The sequence below is a fragment of the Antechinus flavipes genome, chromosome 1 (assembly GCF_016432865.1).
Source record: "Antechinus flavipes isolate AdamAnt ecotype Samford, QLD, Australia chromosome 1, AdamAnt_v2, whole genome shotgun sequence".
NCBI lineage: Eukaryota > Metazoa > Chordata > Mammalia > Dasyuromorphia > Dasyuridae > Antechinus > Antechinus flavipes.
In genome coordinates this window covers 198,647,663-198,657,721 of record NC_067398.1, presented here as the reverse complement: position 1 = coordinate 198,657,721, position 10,059 = coordinate 198,647,663, and the positions used below count along the sequence as shown (strand labels likewise).

The 10,059-nt window shown below is 41.6% G+C and overlaps 1 protein-coding gene across 1 annotated transcript; it reads right to left on the bottom strand.

Annotated features, from left to right (window-relative positions):
- Window positions 1-6,979: 6,979 nt before the first annotated feature.
- On the bottom strand, window positions 6,980-8,797 carry LOC127552213 (uncharacterized). The gene has a single exon (XM_051982777.1). It carries the CDS (start codon window positions 8,296-8,298, stop codon window positions 7,309-7,311), a length of 990 nt encoding a protein of 329 aa, XP_051838737.1. The 5' UTR covers window positions 8,299-8,797; the 3' UTR covers window positions 6,980-7,308.
- Window positions 8,798-10,059: the final 1,262 nt, after the last annotated feature.

Sequence of the window (10,059 nt, the reverse complement as noted above, 5' to 3'; positions counted from 1 at the left end):
AATTGAGACTGAGCTGAAGTGGGGTTAAATGGAGCCTAAATCTCATAGAGTCACAGTCTGATAGAACCTAAAGGAATCTTAGAGGGTGACCAATTTTTTTCAACTCTTTATTTTAGAGGAAGATATAAACTATAGCAAAGCAAGGACTAGAATCCAACACTCTTGATTCCCTATCCAGTGTTCTTTCATAAGGTTGTAGCAACTGGAGCCACTCCTGGGATATTGGTCCTTCCAAGGGAGCATCCTGGCCTCATGATTCAGAAAAAAATAGTGGGATATGTGTGTGCTGGAAGTTGGGTGCAGGGGATAGGGAGGCGGAAGAGTGTATGTGTGGGAGATGAAGGCCAACAGTCCTGCTAGGTCCTCATCTTCATTCCAATCATTGTCTCTCTTCTGTAACTCCATGCAAACCAAACCACCAGAAACCTTAATTAGGAGGAGCTAAGCCCTTTCCTGGGAGCAGATGTCTTCATCTTGAAGTGGGAGGGAGACTGTTTCCTTTACTAAAGCTGTGTTCCCTTTAAGATTATCACTAAACTGTGTTGTGTCCCCTTTCTGATCTCAGAGATCAAGATCTCCCAGGCTCCATGGAGTCTAGAGAAGGCCCATCTTCCCAGGATAAGAGAAACAATACTATTCTAGGGCAATCAACTCCCATAGATCTTTTTGAAATTCTAAATTCTCATTCAATTGAGAAAACTTGGCTGATCAGCTCAGGCTGTCCCAGCCCCGCCATCAAAATGCTTCCTTTGGCTATTTGCTAGGACCCTGCTCGCCGAGCATTTTCTCAGTGCCAAATTCCATTTCCCAGTAGAACTCTGCCACTGTAGAAGTCAGTCTCTTAGCAAACTGATTTCTATTCGACAATAAACTTTCATTTTGCAATTAGTAATTCCAGAATAAGTGAATTCTTTCACTTTAAACCTGTGGCCGATTAAAAGGGGATTTTAACAACTCTCTTATTGCCACTAACCTCATCACCACCAGGAATCGAGGGGATTCAAACCTTATCAACCTCACCTCCAGAGACATTTTCTGCTTGGCTTTGCATTCTCTCCACCTATTTCTTGCTCTGAAAACCAACCCAGAGCAGGGATGTTTTTGTCTTTCGTTGCATTCTTACTGTTTAGGGTAGTCTGCTTGGCAATTAGTAAGTGCTTAATAAATACTGACAGAAGGCTTAAATAAATTAACCTTTTCATTGTCTATTGAAAGGGTCTCAGTTGGTTACCCTATTATTTTACTAACCATCTCAGTGATTTTCCAGACTATATCTCTCTTCTCTGGGTAACATTTCCCTGTGTGTGATATCTCCCCAATATAGGGTAGAGTAGACTAGATCTGGTCAGATTAGAATTTAGAATGAAATAAAATATTCAGGAAAGGAGGATAGCAATCGTAGGGTGGGATAGATTTGCATGACAGAGAAAGGATATTCAGCAAAAATATATTCTGAATTAGCTGAATATGGCTTTCTTGTATTAATGTTGATCATGCTGCTGGTTTTTGGTCAGAAACCTGAAAAAGGAGCTGGTTCCCCTCTACTCTTGATTCCTTCTGGAGTCATGTTGTTATGCCACAGTTCTCTTTAACTGTCCTGACTCAGTTTCCCTTGTCTCAGTTTCCTTAACTGTTCTCTCTCAATTCCCTAAGCTGTAAAACTCTCCCTCTGGCCCATTAAGACTGGGGACCATTTACTCTACACTTATAAATTGTTAATGCAAGCAAGATAAACAAGAGAGTAGACTTCCAGACTCTTTTCTGTCCTCAAGAATTTACAATGTCCCTCTAAAATATTCCAAAATACCTCACTGACATCTTTATTTCTGTGTATTCAGATGTCCTATCTCTGGTTTTTAGGATTTATGGCCTCCCCTATCCTGACAGAAGTTTTCGCGCCCTTTCCCTCTTCTTTGTTTCTAAAAGGTATTTAAAGGTTTGAGATTCTCCCATTCATCTCTGGATGCTGGATGCTGGATTCTTTGAGATGACAGTTTCCTTCAGCCCTGGGACCAACATGGATCCCTTGGTCCCAGTATATCTTTATCTCTGTCTGACTGGATAATTTGAGACGAGAGTCCCGTCCAGTCAATTATGCTTTCCAATTAATAAAATATTAAAAACTCTCTAATCTCTCTCCTGCCTCAGTTTCTCCGGCATTACAATGTAACCCAGAAAAGCACACCAATTTTTTTTATTTAAAGAAAAATTGCCCTAACAAGTATGGATCAAGTTCTAATATTTCTAAAAAACTAGTCTAACTAGCACAAGGGAGTTAAATGGCATAATACACATAGTGGGCTTGGAGTTAAGAATATCTGGGTTTAAACCCAGCCTCAGACACTTAGCTGTATGATTCTAGACAAGTCACTAAATGCCTCAGTTTCCTCAAATGTAAAATGGGAATAATCCCACACGAGATTGTTGTAAAGATAAAATGAGATATTTTTAAAGCTCTTAGCACATCAACTGGCTCAAAATAGAAAGGAAAATGAAATTTATATTAGCTGAGGAGTTAGTCCCTTCCTTCCTGTAGTGCTTGTCCTCATCAGCTCCTACTCCATTCTTATTTCCTTGTGAGCAACTGTGCTAAGAGATTATATGAAATTAAGTTTAAGACAGCACTTTCTTTGATTAAAGTTGGCCCACCCATAACAATCACAGGGTGCCTTCTCTTATTCATGAGATAGTCAACTGCACTTTACTTTTTTCTTCCTTTTTTTTTTTTTGAGGCAATTGGGCTTTAGTGACATGCCCAGGATTACACAGCTGTCAAATATCCAAGACGATTTCTAACACTAAAACTCTATCCATTGTATCACCTATCTGTCCCTACAATGCACTTCCTTCCCCCCCAAAAAAAATCCATTTTAATTATCTTTTTATAGATGTATTTCATCTCTGACTAATCATTCCTAAATTTATTTAGCTCCTTTCTTAATCATTTTTTAAAAATCTCCTCCCTTTCACCAATAATAGGAATACATCTGACTGTAAATTCATTTTAGCAGATTTCATTCTTTACCTAGAATCAAAAGTAGCCATAGCACTAAGTCAGTGGCACTCTTGCCACTGGTATGTTTAAATGGAATTCCAAGCTAGACCCATCCAACTTTACCTGTAGGAACTGAAGAATGAGAATATCTCCTCTCTACCATGTTTCTTTACCATGTTCTCTGCCCATATGTACATTCATTAAATTTTTTAAAAATTTTATTACAATTTAAAAATTAGGTTATACATTACAGACTTTTTTTTTTTTTTAACATATTGCCATATAAGTCGTGTTGGGAGAGAAAAATAAGGAAAAAAACCCTAAGGGGAAAGAAAAAGAAAAAAATGTGAAAATAGTGTGCCTTGATCCACATTCATTTTCCATAGGTCTCTCTGGGAATGTGGATAGCATTTCCCATTCAAAATTTATTAGGATTGCAATTCTTCCTGTGCAACAGGAGAACTGTTCGGTTCTGCAAATATGTATTATATCTAGGATATACTGCAACATATTTAACATATATAGGACTGCTTGCCATCTTGGGGGGGGGGTGGAGGGAGGGAGGGGAAAAATCGAAACATAAGCGAGTGCAAGGGATAATGTTGTAAAAAATTACCCTGGCATGGATTCTGTCAATACAAAGTTATTAAATAAAATAAAACTTAAAAAAAATTATTAGGATTGCCATGGATTCACTGAATTGCTGAGAAGAACCAAGTCTATCATAGTTAGTCATTATACCATCTCCTTGTTGCTGCTGTGAACCTTCATTTTACCAAAAGTCCAGATGAATTTGTTAAGCTTTAGCTGGCCATGTGTCACTCATTAGTCAAGATAGCTCAGTGGGAAAGACCCTAAACTCCAAGTTGGGTATAAGAGTATAGGTACTATTCCCCAAGGAGTTGTGGCAGCTGTGGACAAATACAACCTAGTTTCTTCACAGCAAACTACACCATACAGTGAAGCAGGTTATGGTCCCTTTAAGAAACTATTTCCTATTGACCTGTGATCCCTTTCAGATTCTCCTGGCTGAGGCATATCCCCCCCAGACAAGTTGTCTTTCCAGGATGCCAGAGCCTTGGATTCAATTACAAATCCTGGTCAAAAAGCATCCCATTGAATTCCAATAGAAGGTCAGGCTTGTCTCAGCCCCCACTAGTTCTGATCTGCTCGTGCTTCCCAACTCCCTCCCCACCAAGACACGCAATATAATAAACTTCCATCAACTAAAGTCTTTGCAGATGGATCTTGGTAGCTCCCTTACTGCCAGGACTTTCTGTCCACTGAGAACTGCATTCTCCATGCAAAACTTCATTTTCTATAGATCTGCTACTGTAGAAGTCAGTCTCTTGATAAACTGGTTTCTATCTAACAATAAACTTCCATTTTGCAACTAATATTTCAGGAATGAGTGAATTCTTTTACTCCTAAAACTCACAGCCGATTTAAAGGGTATTCTTAACAACTCTCTTATAGCCACTCACCTCTAGACCACCAGGAATCTAGACCACTCAAACAGAATCAACAGGATACTATTTAATGCTCACTGTAAAGCATTTGATAATTACTGAATGAACATGGGGACTTTTAGCTAGGGATAAGCCCAGGAGAATTTGCAAAACAAATGTTTTCCCCTGGACGAAACAATTATTTAAGTAATTCAGTTAGCTGGATAATTCACAGAAGAAAAAGTATCCTACCTTACTGTTGAGATATCAGGTATGTGTGGTGCCGTCTATGAAAGAACTCAAGCTCAGACAGTTTCCAACCCAAACTAAGACATTTTAATGAGATTTACACATTCAATCGGTGGGCCAAGTCCCTGAAGAAGTCAGCAGCCCAGTAAAGCATGACAAAGATTTTTACAGGGTAAATATTGCTGATTATATCCCAAGATACGCAAATTTTGAGGTTATAGAGTAGTTGATTAACATGGGGAGGTCCTAAAGCCTTGATGGAACTGCACATGTGGATATCCAGAATGCATACAGAAAAGCCCACTTGCTTGGGGGTAAGGGAGTAGCATTAATTTATGGGACCACTATTATAATTAGCATAAGTTCACCCAAGGACAGCAAAGGGGGAACTGCCCAGGCACCATGCCTGGAGAAAGATTTATTGAAGTTTGCAGCCCAGTATTCTATTCTGCATCCTCTTGGTGCTTTCTTATTGACTAATTTCTGTGCTATGTTTTGAGGTAACCATCATGTAGTAACCTGATGATGTGATTACAGAGTATGATTGCCTGCTCATTGTTCTAGTGAAACCCATGATTAGTTATTTCTGTGTGGCCCTGGGCCAAGGGCAGAATTTGAACAGGGATGGACTGGAAATATCATTACTACTAGTACAAAAGTACTGAATTAGAAGTCAAAGAATCTGGGTTAGAACAGTGGCTTTGTTACTTATGTGATATTAGACTAGTCACTTAATAACTATGAGCCTTAGTTTTCTGATATAAGAGGACTATATGATCTCTTAGATCCCTCCAAGCTTTCAGTCTGATGAGCCCATAAACACAAGGTCAGGAGAGAATATTTCTGAGTACTATGAAAAAATAAATAAATTTTGTGCAAACAGAGCTTCAAAGTTTTCATTCCCTATGCCCAAAAAGTTATCAAGCTGTGCATACCCTTTGATCCAGCAGTGTTACTTCTGAGCTTATACCCCAAAGAGATACTAAAGAAGGGAAAGGGACCTGTGTGTGTCAAAATGTTTGTGGCAGCCCTGTTTGTAGTGGCTAGAAACTGGAAAATGAATGGATGCCCATCAATTGGAGAATAGTTGAGAAATTGTGATATATGAACGTTATGGAATATTATTGTTCTGTAAGAAATGACCAGCAGGATGAATACAGAGAGGACTGGCGAGACTTACATGAACTGATGCTAAGTGAAATGAGCAGAACTAGGAGGTCATTATACACCGACAACCATATTTTGTATGAGGATGTATTCTGATGGAAGTGGATTTCTTTGTTAAAGAGACCTAACTCCGTTTCAATTGATCAATGATGGACAGAAGCAGCTACACTCAAAAAAAAGAACACTGGGAAATGAATGTAAACTGTTTGCATTTTTGTTTTTCTTCCCGGGTTATTTTTACCTTCTGAATCCAATTCTCCCTGTGCAACAAGAGAACTGTTCGGTTCTGCACGCATATATTGTAGCTAGGATATACTGTAACATATCTAACATATATAGGACTGGTTGCCATCTAGGGGAGGGGGTGGAGGGAGGGAAGGGAAAAAATCGGAACAGAAGCGAGTGCAAGGGATAATATAAAAAAATTACCCTGGCATGGATTCTGTCAATAAAAAGTTATTATAAAATTTTTTTAAAAAAGTTTTCATTCCCATAGTGTTTTACCTCTCCCTTTCATATTTGGAAATAGCCATTTAAAATGGACTCGTTACTGATATCCTGGTTTAGCCCTTGACCTTTGCCCCAAACCTTCATTTATGAAGCAGAATGGCTTCATGAGGGAAGTGTTTTCAAGTACTGCCTCAGATACTTAACTGCTATGGAACCCCGGGCAAATCAGCGAACATCTCAGTCTCCTTCCCTCATTTGTAAAAGAAGGGGGATGAATTCAAAGACTTCCGAAAGTTCCTTCCAGCTCTAAATCTAAGATCCTAAAACTGATTAGGAATTTAAGGCAAGGAATTAAAGAGACAACCACTACTCTTCTCTCTTGCATTTGTTATCAATTCTCCAGCCAAAAAAGAGAAAGGCTAGAGGAGCTAGGGAAAATGCAGAGCACAGTCCTTTTTAAGAAAATTAGAATCACTTTTTTGGTCAGCCACATTATTATTCCTGAGACCTTGAAGATTCTGAGCCTAAAGTTCTCTGGAACAGGGTAGAATCACTTAGAGAAACAGAAGAGCCAAGTCCTTTGCTTGACCCTAGTCCCATTCCTAAACTTCCTGAGTTAAAAAGGGGTCGCAGTACAGATTCCTCTATGTATAAACAGCAGTCTACAACCTTTTTAAAGAAGTGACATTTCTTCTCTGTACTACGAAGTTCCTATAAAGTTCAGCTACAGTGATGGATTCTGTCTGTTTGGGTGAGTTGGGATGTGTAATAATGGTTACTGGTCCACGTGTGTTTAGTTGGGGATTCTCTGAAGCAGGGAGTGTGCAGCCCGAAATGGAGTTGATAAATATACTTCAATTCACACAGGGGGATCTCCATCCAAGGTACTCATGTGTACATCACATCTCACTTCTCATAACTCCTAGTAAGTAGGACATAGGGAAGCTAAGGAGACCCGAATAGCCAGGCCCACATCCTATTTGGCACTGTCCACGGTCACTAGGTGAGGCCCTGGAAATTGGGCTCGGTACACTGGGGCAGGGCCATCTGCTGGCTCAAAAACTTGTCCATGATGCCGATTTCAGCCTCTTGTTTCTCGATGCTGTCAAACGGAGTCCAGGAGAGATCATGCTGAAGCTTGTAGGCGCCAAGAAAATCATGCGGACAGCTTGGCCCCCATTCCTTTGGTGAAATAATGGAAAAGTATTTCTGCCCGTTGTCCCGTTTATAGAGGTAGTAAATATTTCCAGGTTTTTTCACCATATTGCAAGCGGCATGGTGCAGTTCAGCATCCCTTTGGGCCTCTTCCAATATCTTACTGGCCTGTGTTTGCAAATGACTGATTTGCTGAGCTATAACTATCAGCTTGTTGGTCGCATTTGCTTCGATGAATTCATCAGCCTTCTGCACCTGCTGTGCGAGTTCCACGAGGTTTTTGGAGTGTCCCACCCAGTGGGTGTGGTAGGGGGTCAACTGGTTTGCGAAGGAGTCATCTTCTTCCGCGGGAAATGCGACCTCGGCGGTGACCCCGACCTCGGCCGCGACCTCCGGCGCGACCCCGACCTCGGCGGCGACGTCGCCCTCGGCTAGGACCTCGGTGGCGACCCGGACCTCCGAGGGGACTTCGGTGGCCACCCCGAATACGGGGGGGACCTCGGCGGCGCTATCGACCTTGACGGGGACCTCGATGGCTACACTGGCCTCGGTGGAGACATCGAGGGCGAAATTGACCCTGTGGGGGACCTTGGCGGCGACCCCGACCTCAGTGGGAGCCTTGGTGGCGACATCGACCTCGGCGGCGACCCCGACCTCGGCGGGAACCTTGGCGGTGCCATCGACCTGGGCCAAACCATCAACCTTGGCGGAGGCCTCGCTGGCCACCCCGACTTCGGCGGGAACCTCCATGGAGACATTCAGCGGCGGCAAGGTCCCCCCGCCCGCCTGGGTCTCTACTCCGTCTTCCTCGGAGGCGTCCTCGGGAGCCGCCATGTTCCCTGCTCAACTCTAGAGAAGCGGTCCAAGTGCACTTTGAATCGGTCGGTCTGCGCCGCTGCTGGGATTATGGGCCCTGTTGGATTAGTCCCTTCTCTTCAGATTTGTTCCCCTTTCCTAGGACTTCTCTTTCCTTCTCTCTAGGAAGAAGCGTTGAGGTAGGCTGCTGCTCTGAGGCCATTCTGTGCCTGTTCTCAGGACACAAGGGATTCTGATGGGCCACTGCCCCTGGCCCGGAGGTCTTGGCTGGCTAGAACCCGAGCCAGGGTGGGGTGGGGTGAGCCATAGCCTCTAGGTTCCGCTTCTTTTTCCCCTTCTTCATTAGGGGTGGAGTCTAAGTTTCTCCAGAACGCTTATTATACTATCATTGGTTCTGTCTCTCCTCACCCCCTTCTTCCTTAGAGGAGTGCAAGTGCTGTCTCTCTACCTTGCTCTGGGGCAAATTTCCCGCTAGGTTTGAGCCCCGCCGGGACCCCTTGTTATGTTTTGGCCTAAGGGGTTTTGCTCTTTGTCTTGTTGTACCGGTTGCTTATGTAATAATGACAGTAGCTAGCGTTTGTACGGTGTTTACTATGTGCTAGGCACGAGGCTAAACACTCCAGTTATCTCATTTGATCAATGTTTAGGCTTATTCACTATCATCTTTTTGAACAGAAAATGAATACAGGCCCTATATCTGTCTCTTTCAGGACAAAACAAAACATTTCCTCTCTTTGACCTACTGTCATCAACTATACTACACGTTAGAATGAGTGGCAGCCACATTTTCATTAATTTCAAGTGAAATGAAGTGATAGCAACAAAAGGACAGTAAAATCCCACACTTTTGGCTATAGAGGCAGAAATCACCTTCTGTTCTCCAGTTTTTTTCCTCTTCTCCAAAAGGGAAAGGCAGACAGAAGTTGGTTGAGTGGAAGTTAAGGAGGGAGTTACTTTTTTCACCCAGAATGGGAGACATGGCAGTGAGGTTAAGGAGAAAGGACTAAGGATACCTGTATTTGTCTCAACATAGCCCCATCATCCTGCAGCAAGAGCCCACAAGAATCTCACTGCACATGGGTTTGTAGGGGGGGAAGGAGTACTGTCTTCTAACACCATAACCTAGCTCTGTGCTTCTTTGTGGTTTTCAAAATATAATATTTTCCTCCATATCTCTCCCAAGTCCCAAACTGATGTATTCCAGTCTGCTCAGTTACTTTTCAGTCTCATGTTTCCATAGCAACACTAGCTAGCTAACTGGCATCTTGGGAGGTGAACAGTTCCATTAGACAAGTATTGCTGAAGGCAACAAATTTAAGAATCTAAATCTTAAAAGATTTCATTTATTTATTAAGAATTTAATTGTGACCTTCAAATTTAGTCTTAACATTCAAGCCATATTTACAAGTCATTTCCTACTACATTAGCTTTGAAAAAAAGTTGAAAATTAAAAAAAAAAACTGTCTTTGGAATATAGCTCCCCTATTTAGTCGATCTCAGACAAAGTAACCTATTTTCTTTTTAAAATATTTAGAAATTTTAATTTGGACTTTAGCTTGATGTGCTAAAAGAAAAAAGAAAAAAGCCAGTATGATTGCAATAATATAGTGGAAATAGCAACAAATTTGGAGTCTGAGGGCCTGGATTTGTGTCCTGTTTCTGACATTTAATATGATAACTGGAGGTAAATCATTTCAGTCCTCTGAGCCACAGTTTCCTCATTTGTAGAATGGAGATAATCATACTTGTGTTACTGCCTTATGAATTGTTCTAACAATT